General features: G+C 52.0%; 10 protein-coding genes across 10 annotated transcripts in view; 6 read left to right on the top strand and 4 right to left on the bottom strand.

The window, feature by feature from the left end:
- Positions 1 to 1,214: 1,214 nt before the first annotated feature.
- LAESUDRAFT_812166 (PR-1-like protein) lies at positions 1,215 to 2,286 on the top strand. Its single transcript, XM_040914382.1, has 6 exons — positions 1,215 to 1,605; positions 1,666 to 1,737; positions 1,798 to 1,841; positions 1,903 to 1,977; positions 2,028 to 2,086; positions 2,145 to 2,286. The coding sequence occupies exons 1-6, from the start codon at positions 1,371 to 1,373 to the stop codon at positions 2,161 to 2,163; spliced, it is 504 nt and encodes a 167-aa protein (XP_040765291.1). The 5' UTR covers positions 1,215 to 1,370; the 3' UTR covers positions 2,164 to 2,286.
- Positions 2,287 to 4,127: 1,841 nt separating this feature from the next.
- LAESUDRAFT_758553 (uncharacterized protein) lies at positions 4,128 to 5,037 on the top strand (the record flags this gene model as incomplete). The annotated part of the gene is made up of 8 exons (XM_040912459.1): positions 4,128 to 4,219; positions 4,277 to 4,292; positions 4,346 to 4,428; positions 4,561 to 4,647; positions 4,705 to 4,734; positions 4,776 to 4,810; positions 4,872 to 4,948; positions 5,008 to 5,037. 8 exons carry the CDS (start codon positions 4,128 to 4,130, stop codon positions 5,035 to 5,037), a joined length of 450 nt encoding a protein of 149 aa, XP_040765290.1.
- Positions 5,038 to 7,390: 2,353 nt separating this feature from the next.
- On the top strand, positions 7,391 to 8,673 carry LAESUDRAFT_725012 (uncharacterized protein). The gene is made up of 11 exons (XM_040908736.1): positions 7,391 to 7,471; positions 7,546 to 7,557; positions 7,615 to 7,729; positions 7,788 to 7,803; positions 7,856 to 7,938; positions 7,998 to 8,011; positions 8,067 to 8,157; positions 8,214 to 8,243; positions 8,295 to 8,329; positions 8,394 to 8,470; positions 8,527 to 8,673. The coding sequence occupies exons 3-11, from the start codon at positions 7,638 to 7,640 to the stop codon at positions 8,554 to 8,556; spliced, it is 468 nt and encodes a 155-aa protein (XP_040765289.1). The 5' UTR covers positions 7,391 to 7,471; positions 7,546 to 7,557; positions 7,615 to 7,637; the 3' UTR covers positions 8,557 to 8,673.
- Positions 8,674 to 10,120: 1,447 nt separating this feature from the next.
- LAESUDRAFT_115317 (uncharacterized protein) lies at positions 10,121 to 11,469 on the top strand. Its single transcript, XM_040901225.1, has 11 exons — positions 10,121 to 10,152; positions 10,201 to 10,264; positions 10,345 to 10,464; positions 10,524 to 10,539; positions 10,594 to 10,676; positions 10,752 to 10,765; positions 10,823 to 10,913; positions 10,975 to 11,004; positions 11,055 to 11,089; positions 11,154 to 11,230; positions 11,282 to 11,469. Exons 2-11 carry the CDS (start codon positions 10,260 to 10,262, stop codon positions 11,309 to 11,311), a joined length of 501 nt encoding a protein of 166 aa, XP_040765288.1. The 5' UTR covers positions 10,121 to 10,152; positions 10,201 to 10,259; the 3' UTR covers positions 11,312 to 11,469.
- A 691-nt stretch (positions 11,470 to 12,160) lies between these two features.
- On the top strand, positions 12,161 to 13,414 carry LAESUDRAFT_773016 (uncharacterized protein; the record flags this gene model as incomplete). Its single annotated transcript, XM_040913806.1, has 9 exons — positions 12,161 to 12,582; positions 12,640 to 12,655; positions 12,710 to 12,792; positions 12,852 to 12,865; positions 12,922 to 13,012; positions 13,076 to 13,105; positions 13,162 to 13,196; positions 13,256 to 13,332; positions 13,385 to 13,414. The coding sequence occupies exons 1-9, from the start codon at positions 12,491 to 12,493 to the stop codon at positions 13,412 to 13,414; spliced, it is 468 nt and encodes a 155-aa protein (XP_040765287.1). The 5' UTR covers positions 12,161 to 12,490.
- Positions 13,415 to 13,784: 370 nt separating this feature from the next.
- Positions 13,785 to 14,643, bottom strand: LAESUDRAFT_736450 (uncharacterized protein; the record flags this gene model as incomplete). Its single annotated transcript, XM_040910691.1, has 4 exons — positions 13,785 to 13,815; positions 13,870 to 13,920; positions 13,981 to 14,419; positions 14,481 to 14,643. 4 exons carry the CDS (start codon positions 14,641 to 14,643, stop codon positions 13,785 to 13,787), a joined length of 684 nt encoding a protein of 227 aa, XP_040765286.1.
- A 191-nt stretch (positions 14,644 to 14,834) lies between these two features.
- Positions 14,835 to 18,867, bottom strand: LAESUDRAFT_698877 (heavy metal translocatin). The gene is made up of 3 exons (XM_040906360.1): positions 18,315 to 18,867; positions 18,088 to 18,234; positions 14,835 to 18,030 (listed from the first exon to the last, which is right to left on the bottom strand). The coding sequence occupies exons 1-3, from the start codon at positions 18,478 to 18,480 to the stop codon at positions 15,002 to 15,004; spliced, it is 3,342 nt and encodes a 1,113-aa protein (XP_040765285.1). The 5' UTR covers positions 18,481 to 18,867; the 3' UTR covers positions 14,835 to 15,001.
- Positions 18,868 to 20,571: 1,704 nt separating this feature from the next.
- On the top strand, positions 20,572 to 21,605 carry LAESUDRAFT_115096 (uncharacterized protein). The gene has a single exon (XM_040901224.1). The coding sequence runs from the start codon at positions 20,766 to 20,768 to the stop codon at positions 21,297 to 21,299; it is 534 nt and encodes a 177-aa protein (XP_040765284.1). The 5' UTR covers positions 20,572 to 20,765; the 3' UTR covers positions 21,300 to 21,605.
- Positions 21,606 to 23,243: 1,638 nt separating this feature from the next.
- LAESUDRAFT_115087 (uncharacterized protein) lies at positions 23,244 to 24,008 on the bottom strand. Its single transcript, XM_040901223.1, has 2 exons — positions 23,417 to 24,008; positions 23,244 to 23,350 (listed from the first exon to the last, which is right to left on the bottom strand). The coding sequence occupies exons 1-2, from the start codon at positions 23,786 to 23,788 to the stop codon at positions 23,339 to 23,341; spliced, it is 384 nt and encodes a 127-aa protein (XP_040765283.1). The 5' UTR covers positions 23,789 to 24,008; the 3' UTR covers positions 23,244 to 23,338.
- A 122-nt stretch (positions 24,009 to 24,130) lies between these two features.
- Positions 24,131 to 24,740, bottom strand: part of LAESUDRAFT_725003 (uncharacterized protein) — a 1,130-nt gene continuing 520 nt past the window's right edge. The window contains exons 2-3 of the mRNA XM_040908735.1: positions 24,682 to 24,740; positions 24,131 to 24,620 (exon numbers count right to left, since the gene is read on the bottom strand). Of these exons, the coding sequence (XP_040765282.1) occupies positions 24,423 to 24,620; positions 24,682 to 24,740 (257 nt within the window). The 3' untranslated portion in view covers positions 24,131 to 24,422. The remainder of the gene's footprint in view (positions 24,621 to 24,681) is intronic.

Raw genomic sequence — 24,740 nt, 5'->3', positions numbered from 1 at the left:
ATGTGGATATGCGTGAAACCATCATGATGAGAACCTTCGAACGTCATCCGCGTATACTGTACTCCGTTCACTAACACTCATGGGATGCCTGTTGCGTTCTAACTTCTAAGTACAGCAGAGTGCCATGGACAAAGTTATACCTTCATGTCGCTCCGTTCAAGTGATGTCATAGAGCTCGCTCAGTCGAGACTCTACTTACTCGGCACCTTTCCAATCAAATCAAATCTACAACAAGAGAAGTTCCGAAGGTTTATCGGATCAGGATCGATGCATCGGACTCGGGCTCAACTCTATGAATTACACCCGATTTGTCGACCAATCTGCTTACCATTCTCGTTGAACGCCAGTTTGACAGCCAAGCTAGACGATCCGGTCATCGCCCACATCAACGCCTGACTTTGGAAGGCAACCGCTGGCGCTGCAATGATGCAGGACGTCACATGCTGTTCGGCTGATTGTACTGCTGGGACTAACAAAGGACGCCCGATGATTCTGTCGCCATGCACTCTTGGTTTAGTCTCAAAGTGCGTGTCGTTCATGCATAATTCAGATGGTAGTGACTCAACTATTCCATTCCATCTTTCATTTAATAATCACTGCCCCATCACACTCAGATGCACGTTGTTGTCTTTAGAAACCAAGATTGACTCAGCGCTACGAATCTGCAGAGACACGAACAGCAAGGACATACAGAAAGACGCCGCTACCGATGCTATCGCTCTCTCCGGTCGATGCATTCTTCGCGAGCGGCGCGCTGCATGCTCCAGCCAGAAGTTACCTCCTCGAAACGTGTACCGGGCGCCTCCGCCTCACTAACGTGTACATATAGCTTCTAGTGTCGCACTTTTCGGTGATGCAGAGCGGGCGTAATCACTTGGAGCGTAGGCGCATCATAGAACATTCGGCGCACAGTAACCTCCCGAGGTCATTAGCGTGTCAATTGCCATTTCCCAGGCCAGGACGTCGCAGCAGCGGTACGCCTAGTTTCCACTCATCTAGAAGCACATTTATTGCATATGCATTCAAATGTGCTTCGTAAATGATGTAATGCATTATCTGTATAAGCTTCTCGCGCGCGTTATACCTCGGAGTATCTCCGACCGGTAATCTGATCCATCCGCTCTACAGGACGGCCAATTATGGCCTTGTGGCCATCAATCGGGTGCGCTTCCCAACGATACGCTCCAACGCCGTCTCTAGGAACGCCCGTTACCTCTTCCCTCCAAACAGCAGTCGTGATTTCAACGACGCAGCCAACTGTAGACGCCTCTGTGGTGTCGTCTTCATCCACTTCCCCACGAACAGCGCCGAAGTTAGTCTTATCAGCCGAGCCCGCAGTTGCATCTTCTTCCACATCCAGCACGAACAATATGCCTACCGCGTTGACCACTGCTGCTGCTGCTGCTGCACTCTCAATCATATTTGCTGTTGTATCTGCCACGTCACCGAGCGACATCGACCAGTATCTGTCCGACCAGAATACCGTTCGTGCCCAGCATGGCGCTGTAGCCTTGACTTGGAACGACACGCTTGCCACCGCAGCGCAGGAATGGGCTAACGGCTGCGTGTTCGAGCACTCTGGCGGCAAGTTGGGACCTTACGGGGGTGTGTAATCAGTGAGGCCCTACATATCGAGTAGTTCGCTGACACTTCCTTCTGCCACAGAGAACCTCGCTGCTGGTACGGGCAGTAGTTATGGAATTGCAGCGGCCATTAAGTCTTGGACCGACGAGGCTTGTGAGTGCCTCCGCACCACAACTCTGCATGCAGCACTGATTTTACGCGGAACCTTGCCAGCTCAATACAACCCTAGTGACCCAGTTGCGTCGCATTTTACTCAGGTGCGTCTCTCCTTATTTCGCGCCTGTCAGTCCGCATGGGGTTCATGTGAGGCTGGCATAGGTTGTATGGAAAGCAACCAAGCAGGTCGGCTGTGGTATGCAAGAGTGTAACGGGATATTCCCTGCTAGCTATGGGGTGAGTGCATGACTGCACAAAGAGGGTTGTTGTTGATGCTGCTCGCATAGCCTGCCAAGTACTACGTCTGCGAGTACTTTCCACAAGGAAACGTGGAAGGAGAGTTTAGGTGGGTGTTTAAACACATATCTACCGTCGGAAAAACGAGCTTATCGAGCCGAACTCAGCGAGAACGTGCAAGCGTGAGACTGAGGAGTTGAGGGGTATTCGTTCTTGAATCTTCGACTTGCAACTATGATACAGTGGGCTTGTTTGAGCAATTGTCAGCTGTACCTTGTGCATCAGGAAAATCCAAATATTGCTTTTTAGCCTCCTTTGGAGCTTTTTTCGGTCCAAAAAGGGCATTAAGCCCGAAAAGCGTGGGGTTCTGCGCTTATTTTATCCTTTTCCATGGAAAAGTCACCCAGAAAGCGCCGGAAAGGTCACGAGAATTTCGGTTTAAAGACATTAAGCCGGAAAGCCGAGCTTCGGCTGATTGAGATGCAGCTGGCGGATCAATGCCTTTTCACCATCCTTTCGAGCAAAAAGCTCTCATAAGGTTCAATATCAGGAGATCCTCGCGCTTTTCTGACACTTTCTCTCCTTAATCCTGGGAAAAGGTGACAAAGGGAGGAAAAAGATAAAGGTTTCTGATGCTGCTTGCATCGTCATATGTCATAGTTGTTTCAATCTAGATATACCCGCTCGAAGTAAGATGCACGACTTTTCCCCCCGAATAACAGAGTTTATATTGGCTATTGACACGGCGGACCCAAATATTACTGCTATGTGTGCAAGAGGTCTGGCATGCGTCGCGGCAGGTCGCGGCATGTTGCCAAGCTCAGGCTTCACGGGCGCTACGACGCCTCGCCCTAGTATTTCATCCAAAGTCTCAAAGTGCGCCTACTGGTAGCTCGCATATGGTTTAGGCATTGGCAACTCAACCAATAAACCCAAGTTCTTCTTCCACAGTCACCGTCCCCGGCAGACTCACGTAAGCTTTAGCCTCTTCGGAGACCGGGATCAGAGCGCTTCGAAACTGGAAAAATCCGAAGAGCAAGGACGTGCAGTCAGATCTCGCTGTATTGGCGCTCTCACCCGTGGGCCCGAAAGGCTGGATGCGCGCAATTCGTGCGCATGAGCTAGCGGTACGCCGCGTGCTAAAGCCCGAAGCTATCTCTTGAAAGTTTTAGTGGCGCCACTGGCTCATCGGTATGTTTTCAGGACTTCTAGCGTCGCACCTGTCGGAGAGGCAGAGTGCACGGAATTTGCAATGTGAATGCATCATAGGACGATTCAGAGCATGGCAGTCTGTCACGGTCGCCATCCCACGTTGCATCGCCAGTGTGGCTGCACGCCCGATTCTCAGTCTTTCGAAGCGAGATTGTTGTATATCTTTTCGAATGGGCTGACCATATGATGTGGCGCGTACTAGACCTCAGATGGTTCCCCGCACCAATAATCTGAGCACTCTGCCCTATAGAACGGACAATACCAGTTTTGCAGCAATCTGCCGTGTGCGCCTTTCTATGCTAGGCTGTGGTACTGTCTCTAGACAGCCTTGTACATGCCACATTTGGGCGGGCCTATGTATATCTATCAAATATGCTCAGGTTTGGCTTCCCGAGATGCAACGGAGAGTCGCGCAGCGAGCAATTCCTAATCAGGAGAAATATAGAGGAATCGTTATCCCTTCAAGTTCGGATACTACGCTGGTAGCTCCTTTAAGCGCCATTATCTTACCATCTATAAAATCATCAATAGAACACTCCATCTGGCGTCCCGAGTGACTCAGTTTCCAGGAGGCTGCCAGAATAGCTTGCAGGAGAGCTACGAGACCAGGATCATCCAACGAGCTGCTATAGGCTATTCAAACACTACCTCGGTCCCCCTTGGTGCGTCCATGTCCCTTCATCACCCTGCTAACCCCGTCGGGCAGCGCCATGAACGCCAGCTGCTAGCCATGTCAGACCGCCACTGACAGGTGAGCTTGTGGCACTGCTCTCTTGACTGCACTTGCTGACGCTCCCAAATAACTGCCATTGTACTTTCAACTGTGCTCCCTAGTATAAAAGCCATGTACGACTTGTGGTGGCATCCCTCTCCCACAAGTTTTTACACCCTTCAGTCTTGCACATTCTCAACAACTCACTGCTTTAAGGTCAAGCGACATGTTCTCCAAGCTCATTGTTGTGTTCTTGGCCGTCGCGATGGCGCTCGTGCAAGTCAATGCTGAGACCCACACAGTGACATTCAACAACAAGTGAGCACTTCCCGCAGAATACTTGTCAATAATATGCTCACAGAGATGTATTCTTAGATGTGGTCGTGGTACTGTCAGTACAGCTGCAACGTTTATGAGACTGGGGATCTGAAGCTTTCCATTTAGCCGTATTTGAAGGCAAACGACGGTCAAGTCTTATCTACTGGTGCTCCTTATACTATCAACGGATCGCTTATTGCCGCCATCGCGTATGTTGTCATTAATAGCTGTTCAAATTGTTGCTGATGAGAACATGGCATGCACACAGATACCTTCAGACCGGTGCGCACTGTTTAATTAGTCCAATAACACCGACTGATTCTATTTGCTGCAACACGTAGCTGCGGTAACAATGGAGAGAACTGCACGCTCGTCGAGACAACGCTCGCGAATGGAGCTAGTGGCAGTGATATTAATCTCATTCCTCCGTAGGTGGAATACACATCCATGATTACGACGATGCTGACATGGATGGCATTCGGCAGCCACAAGTTTTCTGTCGCTAGTGGATTCAGGTGAGTATAATGCCGAATAAGAACCTGACACGTGCAAACAGTTATTATGACGGCTGTGACGGTGTAGGCGCCGATTGTCGGTACAATTTATCCCTTGCACGGAATATTGCAGATTAACATACGCGTCCGATTTTCAGGCACTTACGCAGATTGTTCGACTGCTTTCCATTCGCCCGACCAAATCTCGGAGGAGCTTGTGTGTACAGTTGACAATGTGAGCGTATCCTCCGATTCGCCGAATAATGTGCGCGCTCGCTGCTGACACCATTGCAGGAGAACCTGCTCATCACATTCTGTGACTAGATGGAAAGTATTATCACGGTTCTGCTAGGCACTCGTCACCCAGATTTATTCCGAATGCTTCATGTAACCCAACAATAATTCTCGCAGCACGTAGTGTAAATGTCGTCTTAAATATACATCAGTATAAGGTTCATCCGTATCGACTAGTACTACGGACAAGTCGCTACGTGGCCTGGTTCTGCTGATACAAGTCCAATAAGTGTGTGAAATCTGAAAAATTGCACTACTGTACGCTGGCGGTGATGTTCTTTGAGGGTGTTCTGATGGCGCTCCTCGCGTGGGCCGCCGATGGGACGGAACCATATTAGGTAGGTAGGTGACCGGAGGTCTAGATAGTAGGTCACATACGACTACTTCAGGCCGCGTCGTCATGTTCACGTTTGATGTTATTAAGACTCGAGAGCCTCTGGGCGGTCGAAGTTTTGCGAGCCGTCTGTGGTCTAGTAACCTCCCCTCCCTTTCCGACTTGACTCGATGTTCAATAGACTTTGTTGCAATGTATGACTATAGTATTATGTGGACGTTTGGACCGAGTCGTCCACCGTACCTCAAACATGGAAGCACTTTTCTTTACAACCTCCGCCACATCTCGCTTTCGGGAGTTTAGGGGCGGCTCAATCCTATGGGTGGGACACTGTGGGACATCGTGCTTCATCCCGCCACCTCAGCCACATTTTAGATCCAAATTTATAACTCAGGCCAACTGCAAGACGGCACGCGTGAGTTTGGATCTCCGATTATCAAGACGCAGGCGACTGCCAGTGGTGCTGTGAGTCCCCTCGATTTTGAACCATCAGCCGAAAGGCGTTTCTTGCCATCTCGGGAGACTGAGCCATGCGGTGGGCCGAGCACAAGGCCGAGGTATGTGGATATCCGTTAAACCGTCATCATGAGAACTTTGAATGCCAGCCGCGTGAACTGTGATTCCGCTCACTAACACTCATGGGATGCCTGTTGCGTTCTAAATATGGCAGAGTGCTACGGACAGCAAAGATATATCATCATTTCGCACCATTTAAATGATGTCATGGAGCTCGTTCAGTCGATACTTCGGAGACTCGACATCTTCCCAGTCAAATCAAATTTACAACAAGAGAAGTTCCGAGGGTTCATCGGACCAGGATCGATGCATCAGACTCGCCGGGCTCAACCCCAGGAATCTGCACCTGATCAGTTTATCATTCTGTCTTACCATTCTCGTGTGAGCTAGGCTAGACGATCCAGTCATCGCCCATATCAACGCCCGTCTTTGGAGCGCAGCCGCTGGTGCTGCAATGATGCAGGGCGTCACATGCTGGCCGGCTGATTGCACTGCTGGGACTGACAAAGGACGCCCGACGATTCTGCCGACATGCAATTCTTTGCGCAGTCTCTTGAAAGTGCGTGTGGTTCGTGCATGATTTAGATGGTAGTGGCACAATCATTCCATTCGGTCCTTCATCTAACAATCACTGCCCCATTACACTCAGATGTATCTTGTTGTCCTTAGAAATCAAGATTGATTCAGCGCTACGAATCTGCAGACACACGAACAGCAAGGACATACGAAAAGACGCCGTTACCGATGCTATCGCTCTCTCCGGTCGATGCATTCTTCGCGAGCGCGTGATTTGCGAGCGGCGCGCTCAAGCCAAAAGCCACCTGCTCGAAACGGGGACCCGGCGCTTCCGGCCCACCAACGTACACGCAGAGCTTCTAGTGTCGCGCCTGTCGGCGAGGCAGAGCGCGGTAGTACTTGGAGCGTAGGCGCATCATAGGACATTCAGCGCACAGCAATCTTCCGAGGTCATTAGCTGTCAATTTCCATTTCCCCAGCTAGGGCCTCGCGGCAGCGGCATACATAATTTCCACTCATCTAGAAGCTGCCTCGGAGTACCTCCGACCGGCAATCGGATCGGTCTGCTCTGAAGGATGGCCAATTGTGGCCTTGCGGCCATCAATCGGGTGCGCCTCCCAATAATGCGCTTCAACGCCGTCTCCGGACAGCATTGTCCTACTCATGATCACGTAAGTTCTGTTAATTGGATACATGAAGGCTCAGCTTTGGTCCGCCACTAAATGTTACGGGTGTTTGTGCGACGAGAAGCTTCTGACAGGAAAAAGGGGGAGGCCATCGTTTTTGCGAGTTCGGACACTGTACGGTAAGTTCGTCTGGCGCTTTCTTTCTTACGTCGTAGATCGACCTTAGAATGAGCAGTGATTCCAACTGGCCATCTGGCATTCCGAGTGCCCATGCTCAGCGAGGCATCCACATTGCTACCAGAATAGGTCGCACAGAGCTCCAAGCACAGAATCACATCCATGAACTGTTGACAGACTGTTCAAACACTGTCCCGATGCCCTTCCGTGCTCCCGCATCCTCTCCAATGTGCTGTTAACTCCATATGCGGAAGGACTTGATCATCAACTTCTAGCTTCGTCCGACCATTGACAGGTGAAGTGCTCATTGGGCTGCGTCTGGTGATGCGTCCTGATAGTCGCTGGTGTCCTTTGTGCCCTGTTTTTTAGTATAAAAACCATGTAGGATTCGCTGGCATCCACAGATCCTACACCTCCAACTTTGTGCATTCTCACCAGCTCTTCGAATAAGACCGAAAAAGATGTTCTCCAAGTTCACCGCTGCATTCGTCGCCTTCGCGATCGCCCTCGTGCAGGTCAATGCTGAGACCCACACGGTGTCCTTCGCCAACAAGTAAGTACTGACCGTTAGGATACTTGTCAGTAATGTGCTCACGGAGATATCTTCACAGATGTGGCCGCGGTACTGTTCGTGCAGCTGCAATGCGTCTAGGTCTATGAACTGAACCGTTCCGTGTAGCCGTACTTGCGGGCGATGAACGGTCAAGTCTTGTCCAATGGTGCTAATTATACTATTAACGGACCGCTCATCAGCGCCATCGCGTACGTTTCAATGTGCCGCTATTCGAACAATTGCTGACGAGCACTTGGCATGCACACAGATACCTCCAGACTGGTGCGCACTATTCGATCAGTGCGAAAGCACTGACTAATTCTGCTTGCTGTAACAGGTGACTGCGGTAACAATGGAGAGAAATGCACGCTCATCGAGACGACGCTCAAGAATGGATATAGCAGCACTGATATTTCTCTCATTCCTCCGTAAGTGGAATGAATGTTCGCAATTTCGATGAAGTTGACATAGATGACATTGACAGCCACGAGTTCTCTGTCACCAGCGGATTCGAGTGAGTAGAACTAACATACTACTTGAATAAGAGCCTGACACGTGGAACCAGCTACTACGACGGCTGCGATGGTCAAGGTGCTGATTGTGAGTATTCAGTCCGTTCCTTGTCCTAAGCCTTGCAGAGTGAACGAACACATTGAAACGTCAGGTACCTCCGAGAACTGTACGAGTGCTTTTCATACGTCCGACCAAACCTGGGTGCAGGTGGGGTGCCCGGTTGACAACGTGAGCGCGATCTCAACAACAGAATGTGCATGTTCTCCATGCTGACACCCTCAAAGGAGAATCTCTTGATCAAGTTCTGCGACTAAGCAGCAAGCATCGTTGTACCGAGATCCGCGTTCCGTCTAGATGTTGTGTATTTCGAGCGCATGTACTGTAGTCGATAAAGTCTTATAGGACGGAACGCAGTCGTGCTTCTGTGTGACAGCCTCAGTCCGAATACAGTTTTCAAAATATATGACAATGATTTCTGAAGGCAATGTCGCGGTAAGAAAGCAACTTATGTTGCGCCGTCAAGTACAACTAAGTCACTATTGCTTACGTTGATTTAAGCCGTTCCTTGTGCATTTGTCACCCAAGAAACGATAGCCATCGCTATCATCGGTTCATTCTCTGGAAAATCGCTCAATTATTCTGACTGAATGTAGCCGCGTACGCCGTCGAGAAGCGGCAAGCGCTCAAACTCATTAGTATCCCGTTAGACCGTACGAGGCACTTTCGGAGTTACGTAAGCGTTTTCATCTCCGAAACGCGTCGATCGGATCTTGTACGACGCGTCTACCTCTGCATCCACCTTCGGTTCTGTTTAGTACCCTATGATCCTCCAAGTCTGCATAGAACATCCAAATTTTAATTGATGACCTTTGCATATTCACAACTGTATGCCATTCTCTACATTTCAAACTCATATGACATATTCAGCAGCTTCATGACAGGGTGTTAGGTAACCTTATTCACTAATATAAGGAGAGGAAGCCTGCTGGTTTCTTCGAAAAAATCATGGCGTTTGATCCAGAATAAATGTTGATATATCTACATTGCTCATTTGCATCCAGAGACATCGCAAGCTGCAGGCCTCCTCCGATGTGCTATGAGCTCGCGCTACCGTCCGGAGAAATCCGTGAGACATGACAGCGGCACGTCGTCGGCTTCATGCGGCATGTCTCGGCATTTCCTAATCGAGGCGACACATGTCTGTGCTACGGTCTGACAGGCGTGAATTGAAGCAGACCTTTATACCTCCTGACCTCCGTCCCTCAGAGAGGGAGGTATTTTGTTGTCTGCTTAGGGGAGACAAGTTCGTAGTACTATACCAGCGCTAACACTCGCCGTGATCGTTCAAGCTACTGCCAGTGACTCCCTTCGGTCTAGTCTGGTGATTGCATCGCAGTGATACTACGGACTACTCCAGCCCGTTCAGGGTCTACGCCTAACATCCGCTGATGACGTTTCCTTTCTTCCGGCGAACGATGCGATGCAATGCAAGCTGTGTATACAGGCTTCTCTCAAAGCATCATGGTGCCGCTGAGCGCATGAGATAAACCCACAGCCGTGACGTTGGCGGCGTTCATCATGCACGACTCGAGGAGGACTAAAAACGGTCGAGATGACTTGGCATCACGCAAATTTATGTTCTTCGTTGTCTGTTCTCGACAGCCTGAGGGTGCGTTTACCACTATTCTGTCACCCGTTTCAGACATGCAGCGACATTTCGTTCAAATTTTGTCGAATATGCAGGCTGATTGCGACACTCGGCCCAACGGAACAAGGATGACATCATGTATCAATCGACCATACCTTCGGAAACGCCTGTGTCCACATAAATATCAAACCTTACAAGCACAGCTTATCCGATACGTCGGAATGGACAGACACTTTTTACGGAGTCTCTGCCGCGGAATGATGCAAGTAATGCCACCATCAGCGTAAAGGCGGCACTGACAGCTGCCCAGATGTGCCTTTATTTCTCGCACTTGCCGGAATATCCTCCCGACCGCTGTAATAGACGCACATGATGTTTGTATAATTACCAGCTCATGAAATCGCCCTGGGCTGTCTCAAGTCCCTGCCCCGCCTCACCTGCCTCTACTTCCCAGGGACTCACAATTCATTATCCACATTCCAATGTCTTTAAAGCCTTTGATTGCCTTTGTGATAGCTGCTTCGGCATTCATTCACGTCATCGCCGAGTCTCACACGGTGACATTCGTTAATGAGTTAGTGTATGCCATCGACGATGTCTGCGCTCTACTAACATGCTGGGCCACACTTCTAGTTGCGGATCTGGAACTGTAAGTACAACAGTCATCCTGAACTTGGAATGCTTTTAAAGTGCTTCTACACAGCCGTATTTGCGGGCTCAAAATGGCACTGTGTTGTCCACTGGAGAAGCGTATACAATCAATGGGCCCCTTGTGGATGGTTACGCGTGAGTTCGCCCTCGCTCAGACAGTACAGCACCTTTGAGCGATGATAACTGATGGTGTATTTCCTATGCGTCCAGTTATCTTCAGACCGGTGAGTAACGGCTATGTACGGTCGTGTCCCGCTGCTGAAGTAGCCTTGTGAATGCAGGTGCTTGCGACGACCAAGGAAATAATTGCACTGTCGTCGAGTTCACACTGCAGAATGGAGACACTTCCGCTATAATTGATCTCGTTCCCCCGCAAGTCTCCTCTTCTCCTATTTATCAAATGACTCTGAAATAATTTTGGTTTCATGTGTAGCCATGTGTTTTCCGTAGCAACCGGATACGGGTAAGTGGTATGAATGAGAAATGAACAGTAGAATGACCTGTCATTTGCAGCTTCTACAACGGCTGCGATGGCGATGGTGCAGACTGTCAGTGTAATATCGCAAGCATTCGTGCTGACTCGCTGAATACTGCCGAATTTATGTTACTTAGGTACTGTTGCCGATTGCGCGTCTGCATACCGTGGCGGTGCCGGGGTATATCCAGCCATCCCTTGTGCTGGTGATAATGTGAGTGGCGACGTTGTTATACTTGACTAGATGATCTTACTTCCTGCAAAGGTGGATCTCGCGGTTCTGTTCTGTGACTAATTGGACCGTTTATACCAATCCTCTCGACGTGGGCATCTGCTAGTATAAGTCGTTACGTAGTGCAACACTACTATACGGCGACAGCCAGTCAAATCATTAGTATCCTGCAGAAGCTGATGCTCACGAAATTTCGTGTTCTCGGCCCTCCCTGCTCGGTGTGTCAGCGCGTGCTACATATTCAGCAAGAAGAACGCATCCCTGCGAACGAATGTACACGCATTTACTCAACGATACCTTGATGCCCAAAATCTATACAAAGGCCGGGATCGCATGGTGTTCTCGTCGATGCAATTCGAAAGGTTATGAGCCTCACAGATGCTGATCTTGAGCCCTATAGAAACGACGCTTAGTAAACGTCAAGGATGTCATCTCTGCTCTCACCGATGCCCAACTGCTGCAAGAAGTCAGCTGAAGGCGGAGAATGACAAAGTGCGTGATGGCAGCACCGGTGATACATCTCATGATGAATGCAAAAGCATATGCAAGACGTCATATATGATCGTACGTGGTCACCTTGTATTCGATAAAAGCTGCTATCCCCCTTGACCTCGGCTTCCTGGCAAGATATGTACTAGTCTGTCGGCGATATTCAGCTTATCGCACAAATCTACAATGCTTTTCCGACTCGAGAAGTCGTGTCGACCTGCATGCTGTCTACGGCGCTACTTTCCGTCAAATTTGACTAAATGTAGAGCAAGCTTTTTGAAATCCGCATGTCGAGAAAGTCCACAGTGCTTCCTCAAGGGTGCTGTGTTGCGAAGGTAATACAGAAGCGCTTTTGAATAATGATACTGCCGAACGTTAGGAAGCAGAACGCCTAAGTAGCCGCGAGAGTGACTCTTACACTTGGCCGTCAATGTGCATCCATGCTCCCTAACGAGTCGTCCGGATGCAATTTGTCTGATTCAAGCCATCTTTAGCACGTCAGTCACGATCCATCGCGACATACGAATATATAACCGATGCCACTGGATTATTTTGGAAATCGCCCTACCTCAATTAAAAAAACGACCACGCAGTGCCATTGCACGTTACACACCCGCCGATCTGGAAGGTTGCCGTTGCCGGGTGACCTAATCGTTCTGATCCTGTTTATAAAAGCTGGGTAGCAACCCAAGTTTCTGAAGGTTCAATCGTCGTTGCAGATATCGCAGCGCACCTATCGCCACGAATCCCGCTATGTTCTTCAACGTGGTCGCTGCTTTTCTTACAGTCGCTATAGGATTGATACCAGCCAATGCTGAGACGCACACCGTTACCTTCACAAATAGGTCAGCGGCAGCTATGGGGATCTTGATATTGCTTGCTGATGGCCTTTCACTCCACAGATGCGGTTATGGCACTGTCAGCTAACATGCATATCTTGAGCGAGCAAACAGTGACACTCTACTCATGTAGCCGTACCTGAGGGCGGAAAACGGGGCTGTCTTATCTACCGGCGGTGCCTATACCAGCAACGGACCGCTCATCGGTGCTATTGCGTAAGCCGCCTAGTATGCGCTTAAATGCTCTTTGAAATAACGGATGCAATTGTGCATAGCTATCTTCAGACCGGTAAGCATATTTTCATACCCAGCCATGTGTCGCTCACTTCAAGTGTTGGCCGGAAGGTAACTGCGGCAATAATGGAGAGGGCTGTACGCTGGTCGAGACGACGCTCGAGAATGGGAGGAGCAGTACCGATATATCCTTGGTCTATCCGTCAGTGACGCTGGAATTCCCGAATCAAACGTTCGGGCACTGACGCGGACCTTTGTATGATAGGCATGAGTTCCATGTGACCAGCGGCTTTGGGTAAGGAGCATCGTATTTCGTCGTTGATTCTTTCGTCCTTACAACGGAGGCTTCAGCTACTACGGCGGCTGTGACGGTGCTGGAGCAGACTGTGAGTGACTATATTAACATTTTCTGGGACCTGAGATTCCACATACGATCTGTCCTCAGGCAAGAGCGCGGACTGCGGCACCGCCTTCCACCATTCCGGCGACACTTGGGTACAAGTTGGGTGCTCTGCTAATAACGTGAGCCAGTTGCGAAACGATATGAGCATTCTTCAGACTGACACCGTTGTAGGAAAATCTTGCAATCACGTTCTGCGACTAGCTCAAAGAACAGCTCACCGTCATGAGTATTGTGATATAGATCTTGAAAGCAAGTGTACTGTGACTAAACAGTATTCAATGGGAACAGTGTTCAATGGCTTATGTTCATGCAACCATTTGATTTGATATTTGCGCACATTCTCAAAAATGAGATGCTTGCTGAAACCGGCAGTCTTTCTCCTTGACTGTCTCCCGCGCTAGACATTCCTCGTCGATCGTCCACTGCTCTCGCGAAAATCTAGTTCTATCGCTATACATAAACATTAGAAATTTACAATACGCAACCGGCGAGGGTATAAGCAGCGAGAGGAGGTATCTAAAGTCAGAGCATATACCCGATTGTGAGTGCAGATGGCTGATCAAGAACATGTTTATATGATGTCCACGATTGTGGGCCATAATCTGCATACATTGTTAGTAGCACGAACGGATGGACATGTCAGAGGACTGGCGCACCCAAGGAAACCCACGAGCGTTTGCAGCAGGCCTGCGAGAAACGGCATCCACCTGCGAACCAACAGCAGTCAGCATATGGAACGAGCACTAGGAATCCAACGTTCTCCTCACGTAGTCATATTGAAGTGGCCAGCCTTGTAAACACCGGCAAGGACGTATCCGACGATTGCCGAGCCTATCACAGCCCCAGCGAGTGATAGCGCGGTGAATGTGATGAAGATGAGAAAGGCAAAAGTCAGGCGAGACCTCCGCTCGTTGGGCTTCAAGCGCGCGCGGTAGTGTGCAAGCGCAGCCATCGCATCGGCATCAAGTGGGCGGTTCTGGTCAGGAGGAATCATAGAGCGCGGTGTCATTGGAATTTCGTTGACTGTGATCGTCGGGGCGGCACCGAAGGATGTGAACGGGAGGTTAAACGTCGGTCGCGCACGATATGTTTCTCGGTTCTCTCGTTTAGGCGGGAAGGAGACGTTAAAGAACGCATATATACCACACAGGATATATGCGGGCATGTAAAATATCAGCGTCCAGTACAATGTGAACCGGAATATTTCTGGCAGTGGTAATTATGAGATTTGACACGCATCTGCTACAATAAGGCAGACACGACTCACCATGCGCGTCAGAGAGATAAAATCCTCCACGTTGCACAGGTGCTCTGTTCTCGATTGGCCAGACCTCGATGACCCAGTTGTAGAGTGATGGCCATGATGATGGAGTATTGCCGGACGACGATACGCCTTGCTCAGGGATCAGATGCGCTGCTCGAGAACGCATCAACGCGCGAATATAATAAGCCAGTTTTTGCTAAGACAGTAGTATATCGTCGTGAGGACAGTCGCCGTTTCATGATTAGTTTGTGGAGTTCGTTCATAGGTGCGGTGGCTGTGCCACCCTGCGCACGCCACCGCTACATGCCGAGAAAGGCAACTCAATGACTTAGTGACCTTCAGCGAACGAACTTCATTGCAGCAAAACAAACGGATATGATTCTCCCTTGCTCGTCATATCATACATAACAAACACAGAAATTCAATACATGTTAATTATTTCTATTTCACCTCACAGAAGACTGTCTATCGCTGACCAGGAAAGAATTGAGAGTCGTACGTGACCGTCTTCACCGACTCATCTCTCAGCACTCAGCCGGCTTGAACCACTTCAACTGCACAGCGACTAGCACCACGGGCAACACGCTGACAACCTCGCCAAGACCGGCATACGCAGGTGCGATGCGCGCGTTGACGAAAGCACCCGCAGCAAACAGGATGGCGACCAGGTTATACACGGCCGACCACGCGAAGTTCAGCATGATCCTCCGATTCACCGCCTCTGAAAGCTGGAACAAAGCAAGTATACCGTCAAGCGACGGGTGAAGGAGCACCACGTCTGCCGCGCTGGATGCCGCGAAGCCAGAGCCTCCTTCGGTGTGCAAGTGCACGCCGATGTCAGCCTGTGCAAGGGCGACTGCGTCGTTCGTCCCGTCGCCACAGAAAAGCACCTTCTCTCCCTTGCGCGTGAGCTCCTTGATGTAGGCTTGCTTGTCTGCGGGCATGCACCCAGCCTTCACCCGTTCTGCAGGCACTTCCAACGCCGATGCGACCTTCTCCACTGCAGATAGGTGATCGCCACTGAGGATAGACACATTGATATTACGAAGCCTGAGCTTGTCCATCACCAGACGGGCCTCGGGACGAAGGGCATCTTCAAGGCCAAATGCGGCAATCAGTTGGCCGTCGTAAGTCACGCAAAACGTCGTCAGGCCCTTGAGAAGTAGAGGAAGCACAAGCGAATGCTGCTCGACCTCCAGCCAGCGAGCGCTGCCTCCGCGCAGCATCGCACCAGACAACTTGCCCTGAATACCTTGGCCTGTAACTATCTCGACATCGTTCATTTGAACGGCTCCAAGCACCCCAGAGGCCACAAGATGCTCAACTACGGCACGTGCAACAGGGTGCCTGCTGGACTTGGCCAACTCAACCACAGCAGAACCCACGTCCATGCCGGGGACATCGCAGATCTCACTGGTCATGAACGAGAGACTTCCTTGAGTCAAGGTTCCCGTCTTGTCAAACACAACATGTGTGATCTTCCGCGCAGATTCGATAGTCGTTGCAGCCTTGAACACAAGGCCCTGCTTAGCGGCCACTCCGCCAGCAATCAATATAACCATCGGCACAGCCAGACCTATCGCACACGGGCAGGAAATAGCCAGCACAGCAATTGCGTACGTCAACGCCGTCACGGCAGCCTCGCCCCCGGATCGCTTGCGCACCGCAAGTCCAACCGCGAGCCAGACAAGGAACGTGACGATCGCGATGGAGAGTACGACGGGCACGAACCAGCCGCAGATGCGGTCAACGGTCGCTTGCACCTTCGCACGCGAGAATCGTGCGTCGTCCACCATTTCTGCTATGTCGCTGATGGTGTTATCCCCGGGCAGACGCTCAACCTCGATGTACAGAATGCCGGATCCGTTCAGCGTGCCCGCAATGACATTGCTACCGGCCGTCTTCTCGACGGGACGGGACTCGCCTGTCATCATCGATTCGTCGACCTCGCTGTTCCCAGAGCGCACGATCCCGTCCGTAATGATAGCCGAGTCAGGCAGCACCTTGAAGAGGTCGCCATAGTGCAAAATACGCGCATCTACGTCCTCCTCCTTTCCATCGGCATAGACCAACGTCGTGATGTTCTGCTGCAGAGAGCGGATGGAGATAGCTTCAATAGCCCTCTGGCGTGCGAACGCGCTGACCAGCTGGCCGAGCATTATAAGCGTCACCAACAGCGTGCTGGTCTCGAAGAATTCGCCGGACGCAAGCGAACGTCCCATCATCTCAAACGCGAATGCGACGACGGAGTATACGTAAGCAGCCGTCGTGCTGAGCACGATCAGTAGATCCGTCTCCACGATCCGCGAGAAAAACAAGCTCTTGAACGCGCCGAAATACACCGGACCTGTGATTGCCGTCTGCACGACGGTCGCCAGCACCAGTGACGCGACCGCGTACGCGCGCGGATGCGCAGGAAGTGGCGCCCACGCCATGATGAGCACCGGGATGGTGAGAAGGGCGGAGCTCACGGTACGCGCGGTAAGCGTCCGGATATGCTTAACACCGGCGATGATGCCAGGATCGCGGGGCTCCGGAGCGAGCAGCGGGGAGAAGGCAGAGTAGCACGCGATGATGTCACGAGCTCCGATGGCTCGGGGGTCGTAGACAACCCTCACAGTGTTCTTGTCCGCCCGCACGGTCTTCTCAACTCCATGCGGCAGAGGCATCTTCACGAAGGCTCCGCACTGCGACTTGTCCACGCTCAGACACAGCGCCCGTGTCGAACCCGCACCGACGTTCTCCACCGAAAACCCTGTACGCTTCTCGATCAGCTGCACAAGGGCTTGCAGCTCCGCTGCACTGTTATCGAAATCGAACTCGGCGCGGCAGAGCACGAGGCTCGTCTTGATATTGCAGATTGCGGGGATCGCGCGCAGGACGTGGATGACTTTGTTCTCGCAGCCTGTGCATGTCATCCCGCGGATAGCGAGCACTGCGTGCTCGTTCGGGACGCCAAGTCCTTCCTCCAGCGTTGTCGCTTCGATGCCTGCGATGGTACTAGCGTGTTTCTCCCCGCAACTGTCCGCACATTCGTGGGATGTATCGTGTCCACTCCTGCAGCACGAGTCGATTGAGGAGCAAGAATGAAGAGCCGTGTTATCTTTGCATCCTTTCTCGTCGCATTCGCCGCAATGACTGTCCTTGCAGCAAGAGTCCACGGAACGACGGCTCTTGATTGAAGCGATAGAAGACGCATACTGGGAGCGCGATGAACGTGCGAGTCGAGAAGTCGAGCGGCTCTTATGCGTGTGCTGGGTGGTGCAGCAGGATTGCAAGCCGTGGGCGAGCATGGCCTTGCAGATGCACCCGAACGCAGCGAGCGTGTCTTGATAGCGCTTGCGAGCGAACGACTTGTGCTGGCCACATGCCTCAGTAGGGAGGTCGGCCTGAGTCGCTTCGGGGCCGGTGCGGTTGGCATGTCGCCTCCGCAGGCCTATATGCGCACAAGCATCGTCCTTGGTATGGACGTGAGCGATAATGGGACTTCCTTCAGCGATCTTGTGCTGGTGTTCATCGTGTTGCGAAGTAGTTTCGGACGAAATATGGGAATCTGAATCGAGAAGTGTCGGTCAATGATAAAAAGGACTCGAAAGGCCACAGTGCTTACCATTGTGGTCCTTCTGCTCCGAATACCCGCAGCAGGTAGTGCAATCGCTCACAAAGTCGTTCAGTGCTTCGCTCTTGTCATCATGATCGTGAATGTGACCAGCATCATTGGCACAGATAGCCCTTGCAAGCTGATCCAAGCAGGAATCTAACCAGAGCGATCGCCGTGTTCAGTCGCGACATACGAATCATGTTTTCAGCAGTATTGGGCGCGACATCCCAACTCACCATCGCAACCGCAGGTGTTTCCAGCACAGCAAGAATCGATCTGCTGTAACTCAGACTGCTCAGAATGACACCGATTCTGGGAGATTTCGGTGTCTGCGTTCCTAAAAACCGTCTGATTGTCAATCGCGCCTGCCTCAGCTCGTCCGCCACAGCAGGAGCCGGCCATGATGGTGATGTGTAGCAGGAAGGAGCGATGGGAGCGATGGGAAAGCTACGCGAACGATATCCTAGTCGGGGCGTGGTGGTTCCCCAATTCCGACTTGGCGGAGCTGGCCGTCCCGTGTACTTCCGCCACACTGCAGCCACGCCTCAGCTTCGCATCAGCCACGTCCTACAATCGCTTCCGTGCATCTAGGTATGGACCCCGGCCGAGCGAACGAGCCCATCTCTGCGCGAAGCGAAGCATTTTCCGATAGTGTAATGATGCGGATTCCTTTTATGAAGCGGAGGCGATGAACGCATGCTTTGTCCGAGGGTTCGCACTAGGACGGAGATGAAGCGCGGTGGAGAAAAATTGTGAGATTTCTCGCTGTTTTCGAGCAAAGCGATGAAGATGATGGGCGCAGAGAGGAGACGTTGAAGACTGCCAAACGATTTTGTACGGTGATCTATGCGGTACTCAAACGTGCAGCACCGCTGCGGTACTCGCTTGCATATAGCGCGCCCGTGCGCGTGCTCCTGCCAGGTCCTCTTCAGCCACAGCGCTGTTCACTCGTTTCAGTATTCCATCTTCACGCCCCTGTCGTATATTATGCATGCTCGGCTTTTACGTGAAGAATTCATGAGTGACGAAATGGAAGACTATCATTTCGGTAGAGCTATACGCAACGGACAAGATTCAACACTATTCGAGCCGGTTTTCAAAAGACGGTCACAAGTCACCGCAACCATGTATTACGGGCTCATCTTTTGCTATGGCTTCTCGAACATATAACGCACACTTATTATGAATCACAATATCACCGCCACGCTCAAAAGTCGTCAAAGGCAGTAGCTACTGCACTCAAACCGCGATCAAGCATTCCACGCTTCGGTGGCAATACCACCGTGTCCTTAGAGGCAAGCCCGGAGCTTGCTATACCCGCTGACCCGAATGCATAGATGCACAGATATCAGGAACATCACAGTGTAGTTATTCAGCACTTCATCTTCCTGATGTACGTATGGTGGCGGATGTTAGCCACATCAAGGCGGAACGACCCACTCCCTGCATTCCTTCTTCCCATGTTACATCGCCATGACCATCGCAGCTGACCAGTGCCGACTCTAGCATGCGCTTCAGGCTTGAGCCTCCTCAGTACTAACCTGCAAAGGCGTAGTCTCTGGCGAGCCATTCATTTCAATCTCACGGATGTGCAGCTGCGCTATTCCATTGAGCCCGATCTCCTCGAGTCGACTTCTTCGCAGAGCTTATCGACTCCGGAGCCGACGCGCTACTATAGTCAGCTCTGAACCCTGAAACAAGGTTTGTCGCATTGGCCAAGGGGCGCAGCGCTATCGTCTGGGAACGGCTCGAACGGGCTTGGCTAGAGCTTTAACGAGTCTATAGCGCCGTGTACACGAAGTACAAACAGGGCAATAACAAACACCATGGAGCTCCAGCAGACATGGGAAGACAACGGAGTCTGTCCGCTTCATCCAACCCTTCTGGTGTCCTCCGACTGACTGTTCATCTCCGTTGCCTTGTATCTCAATTCTCTTCGGGTCCGGTGGAGCACACTAGGAAATCGCTGCTCCCTGTTAGGCCGACCGCTGCTCACGGATGGGAACAGCACGTTGCGCGTCCGATGATGAAGTGTGGGAGGCTGTCAGCTGCTATGCACTGAACACGACAGCCTTTGCGCGGTCGCTGCATGTCGTGTATACGGTTTCCACCCAGCTCCTCAACCTCGCCGCCTCTGGAGCTTCGTTCGTCTCACGCGCACAGCGCTCGTCGCGAAGCTCCGCGATGTGCGCAGAGCGCTCCCGCGCATGCCTTCTCAGAGCTTCGCACGACCGGCCCTTCCATGCAGCGCTCAGCAAGCTCCGGCCTCTCGCAATGATTGCAAGCAAATGCGCGTAGTCATTCCAACGGCTGGCGCCTCTCAGTGGCTTTTCCCTGGCGTGCATGGGCGAGCGCTCGGCCACCTCAATCTTCCGTCTAGGATTCTCATGGCTGTTGTATGGGGAGCTTCGTAAGGCTCAAGGTCTCATGTCTCTTGCTCATCCCATTGTCGTCGCGGTGCCGACTGCACGGTGATAACCCGTTATGTCTCTGGGCCTGACACGAACGTAAACGATTTACCGCGTAGCAAGTCGACGAACTCGGGCAATACTTCTCAGGTTACAATTCCCCAATTATCGACCTCAGGAATTCATGTGCTCTTAGAGTACTTCGCGTAGCGCCTCCTCGCGCATTCCTCCTTGACTGTCGTGGGTTTGGGCCGGTAACCGCTGGGAGCGTGTGTCTGCATGAGACTTTCCCAGTCCCGGTTGGCGCCTGAATGGCTGTACCTCATCTCTTTGTGTGAGCATCAGCGTATCGCCTCCGCACGGCTCTGCGCCTGGACAACGCACGACTGCTCTCGATGGCCTCGTCCAACGGCGATCATGCATTCGTATCGACCATCGTGGGTAAACGAACTGTCTGGCCGGGTCCTTGTTCAAGAACATGCGGGGGAAGTCGGCTTTGATGGAACTGGTTCACATCTGCGGACAGGGGTTCAAGTGAATATACGGATATCTAGGTTGCAGATGCTCAACAGAAAGGCCGTGGCTGATGTGATAGATATCAGTCGCCTCACTGCCCGCCCGCTCTCACACATACAGGCCTATCAGCCTTCTCTTCCATTCGTCGCCGCGAATGCGCCCTCGACCATGGTCCGAAGCTCGTCTGCCACAGTGACGCCTGCCATGCGCGTTATTATTGGACCGTGGGTACGCCAGCGCACAGCTTGCTGGGCTACGCACAAGCACATCACCGGGCCGGTCCCTCAAAATCCATGATCGCCGCCGGTAGGTTTGTTGCTTCAAACGAGGCGAACCTCGTCTTCCGGTCGACAGTTGCCGCTTTGGTATTCTCCGATCGTGGATATCCGCAATGACACATACACATACTGGTTGACAGCGTCTGGGATGTTCCACAGCCTTACAAGCTCTTGCGGGCAGGCGACGGCGTTTACCTTCTGTATAGTGCCATTCGCCTTCGACGTTCCCAGAGTATTTTCAGAAATGAGGGTATAAATTCATAGATAGCATTCATAGAAGAAAAGCGTCCGTACGGTATCTAGTCGTCTGCAAAACGCTTCACTGCATGGAACTAGGTATGGATGGCAGTCACAATTCGAAATATTGAGTCACCAGATCACCGTAGTACGGCATGCGGGGTTGTGCGCCTATTCTCGAGGGGCACGATCCGATCGTGATGCGTGGTCGAACGCTGAACACGTTCACCTCGTAATAACCCCGATCCTCGTGCAGTCATCGTGCAGAATTAAGCGATGGGCGGCACTGGTGGCTTCTTACATTATATGACTGAAGATTGACCGAAGTCTTTTTCTTACGCGACACGTTGCAGCACGTCGTCGGCAAGGGAGAATTTGCCTCGCTTGGGAGCCTCACCGCACGAGCGATTGTTCATGCAGCGTCTGAATTACATGCTGTGGGATTCCGACCTGGTCTTCGATGACACAGCTCCCGACCGAACCACCTTCGCAGTGTTCGCAAGCTCATCGGCTCCACTATCATGATTTGAATCACGGGCCTGTGTCAGGGTTCAGATATGCCAGTTGCCATCAGGCGATGCTGCGCTTCACTCGTACAAGGGCCATCATGTCGCGTTGGCCCAGTGCACTGGGCATCGATGGATGCGGTTCACATCGGGGCCACCGCGTCAGTTGTGCGTGATCCACCGGTGGCCCACGGGGGAAATCAGTTGACATGACCTATCGCGAACAGGACAAATCCAAATCATCATCATCGCAAAAATCACAGCAACAAATCAGCTAAGTCGCTGTCGATGTGACCGGGCGGCATCCCGGTTGTGGTTCCGCTCGGAAGTCAGTCGACGTCAAGGGTTCGAGCGGCAATGATCATGCAAGGAGGTTCATTCAAGCTCAAGCGCTCACCTTCTGCAATTCGATGCATGCGGCTAGTAGAAGCTCTGAGTGTAATGAAGCGTCTTCAGAATGCGATATAGTGTTTGTTATGAACCACACGGCGTGCGCGTCCATGTTTGGCGCGCTCCACATTCGTTCCCAGCTCATGAAACTGCTCTGCAGAAGGCGTGCCCCGCCGCAAGGATGCGGTAGGATGTCCGCTGAAATGCACGTGATACGGGCCGGTAGCCGTAATCCCACTCTAAAAGGCCGTCGCTGCTTCACAGGTTCATAACGCGTTGGAGGCTGGAGTCGAGTACGCTGAGACACTACGCGCGAGGCATTATTCAACATTCGCAGGGGCGTTGTCTTGAGCGGGGGAGCCTCGATTGCGTTTTGCTCGCATTGTTGTTGATCATGCGCGCGACGAACTGGAATCTTTACTTTGCCAATTGGCATATAGCGAGTGAATACTGATCGTATCGTATCTCAACCGACTCCGCCACGTCTATCGTCTTATCAGTTCTTAGCACCGACTTTGTGTCCAAAACCGGGCGACTGCGCAACCAGCGCACCGCAACAAATGAAACTCTCATCCGTTTCCAAAGGATCGTCCGGCGTGAGTTCCCCGCTGAGCCTGCATGGAATCGCAAACCCTCTCGTGCGAGACGAACTATAAACCGGTGAGATCGCGCTGCAACACCCTTTGTTCTGCGGTGACGCTCCGTCGACGTCAACAAACACACACTGCGGCGCATGGGTGCCTGGCCTGGACCGCAACCTTCCTGCCACGCTGATGCCGTTGCGAGCTGGAGGCTGGGAGTTGGAGTCCGTGCGCGTGCCGCACTCGAGCTGATTTGTCCTGAAACGAACGTGAACTCCGCCGCGGATGGAATGGCATTAGCGGTGCGGCGGGTGCGGAGACAGAGACGATGATCATGAATTAGTTTAGTGGTGAGCCTGAGAACGATGCCCACCGATAAGCCTGAGACGGACTGGGACGGAGAGCGAAAGCTGTGTGCGAACCTCCGTTCGGAACGGTGGAATGCAAGCTAAAGACAGGGCGAGGAACATGCTAGCCCGGCCTACTAGCGCGCCCGTATACGCTGTGAGAGTCCTGCGAACCTCGTGAGCTGTGGGGAGGCCTCGGCCATTCGTTCCGGCAGGCAGATGTATGTCACTGCCACAGACCGCAACGAAAAAAAATTGATGTGATGAGAAAATTGGAGCGAAAATGCCAGGGTCAACGTGGTTGACGGGAGAACAAGACCAGTGGCGTCTCACTGCCCATGAGAGCGCGCCGCCCAGGGCATCATCATAGTGATCAACGACAGCGCTACCCACTCTGAAACCGCTTAGGTCGCTGCCACCAACGTGCCTCGTCAGAGCCCATGACATATTCGTATCGTTCTCCCGACTGAAAAGTAACCGGATATACGGTGAAGGAAGGCGAGCGTGTGGGGATGTAGCGCTGAGAACGCATCCAAGACGACGAGCCCGGCTCGCCAGCGCAATGGCGTGCCAATTTAGGCGTTGCAATTCACAGGACTTTCATGTGCAAACAAAAATTAATCGGAAGTGTCGCAAGGCTGACACCCTTCCTTGACTGATCGCCGTCGTTAGCACTGCGCGAGGTCCGCGGCCATAGCACGCACGACGTTCTCATCTTCGACTTCCATAACGCTGACCATCGTGCAATCGATATCGCTAACCGCGCAGAACGCAGAACCGAGCACTAATGGCCATGAGACCGCCCGAGAAAGGGCTGTTGTATGTATAAACACATCGGTACTATTACAGGGCCGTACAGCGACAGCGGAGGTAGTGGAGTAATAATTTGATGAATTATAAGCGATTCGAACACGCAGTGTCGTAGCGGTAGTCGGCGTATATAGTACAATTATACGGGCGTACGCATAGTAGGAGGCCAGGGTCTGTCATGCTGAAGTATCCATGCTATGCAATGCCGTGCCATGCGGGGGTATAGTGGCACGAGAGGAATGACGTCGGCAGAGCGGCTACGGACCATGCATCATGCTTCGCATTCGTATTCCACGGCTGTCCGACACGCGTCGTTAGATGATGGGCTCTGCGCGTGCTGGCGCAGGCCCTGCCGCGTGGAGAAAGACGCATCACAGGCTGGACACGAGTGTGCGCTCAGCGAACTTGGGGGCCGCGGCGCTGATGATCGATAAGAGCTCGAACGCGACCGTTTCGACGAATGAGACACCTGCAGAATGTAAGGTGAGAACGGCGGGGCTGGTGTAGATATTTTCCGGAATTTTACGCACCATATCGTCATCGTATGATTCGTCCTCCGCGTCGTCGGACTTGCGCTTAAGCGGCAGTG

Source organism: Laetiporus sulphureus (assembly GCF_001632365.1).
Source record: "Laetiporus sulphureus 93-53 unplaced genomic scaffold LAESUscaffold_15, whole genome shotgun sequence".
Lineage (NCBI taxonomy): Eukaryota > Fungi > Basidiomycota > Agaricomycetes > Polyporales > Laetiporaceae > Laetiporus > Laetiporus sulphureus.
This window is presented reverse-complemented; position numbering and strand designations above follow the sequence as displayed.

Excerpts from the sequence above, each read along its gene's own strand:
- LAESUDRAFT_115096 (XM_040901224.1), top strand. The coding sequence starts at position 20,766 with ATGAGACTTTCCCAGTCCCGGTTGGCGCCTGAATGGCTGTACCTCATC.
- LAESUDRAFT_115087 (XM_040901223.1), bottom strand. The coding sequence starts at position 23,788 with ATGTCATGGGCTCTGACGAGGCACGTTGGTGGCAGCGACCTAAGCGGT.
- LAESUDRAFT_812166 (XM_040914382.1), top strand. The coding sequence starts at position 1,371 with ATGCCTACCGCGTTGACCACTGCTGCTGCTGCTGCTGCACTCTCAATC. Across the intron at positions 1,738-1,797 it reads GTCTTGGACCGACGAGGCTT|CTCAATACAACCCTAGTGAC; the intron begins GTGAGTGCCTCC and ends GAACCTTGCCAG. Across the intron at positions 1,842-1,902 it reads TTGCGTCGCATTTTACTCAG|GTTGTATGGAAAGCAACCAA; the intron begins GTGCGTCTCTCC and ends AGGCTGGCATAG.
- LAESUDRAFT_115317 (XM_040901225.1), top strand. Across the intron at positions 10,914-10,974 it reads ATAATTGATCTCGTTCCCCC|CCATGTGTTTTCCGTAGCAA; the intron begins GCAAGTCTCCTC and ends TTTCATGTGTAG. Across the intron at positions 11,090-11,153 it reads CGATGGCGATGGTGCAGACT|GTACTGTTGCCGATTGCGCG; the intron begins GTCAGTGTAATA and ends TATGTTACTTAG.
- LAESUDRAFT_725012 (XM_040908736.1), top strand. The coding sequence starts at position 7,638 with ATGTTCTCCAAGTTCACCGCTGCATTCGTCGCCTTCGCGATCGCCCTC. Across the intron at positions 8,158-8,213 it reads GATATTTCTCTCATTCCTCC|CCACGAGTTCTCTGTCACCA; the intron begins GTAAGTGGAATG and ends TGACATTGACAG. Across the intron at positions 8,471-8,526 it reads TGGGGTGCCCGGTTGACAAC|GAGAATCTCTTGATCAAGTT; the intron begins GTGAGCGCGATC and ends ACACCCTCAAAG.
- LAESUDRAFT_698877 (XM_040906360.1), bottom strand. The coding sequence starts at position 18,480 with ATGGCCGGCTCCTGCTGTGGCGGACGAGCTGAGGCAGGCGCGATTGAC. Across the intron at positions 18,235-18,314 it reads AAACACCTGCGGTTGCGATG|ATTCCTGCTTGGATCAGCTT; the intron begins GTGAGTTGGGAT and ends CGCTCTGGTTAG. Across the intron at positions 18,031-18,087 it reads GGAGCAGAAGGACCACAATG|ATTCCCATATTTCGTCCGAA; the intron begins GTAAGCACTGTG and ends TTCTCGATTCAG.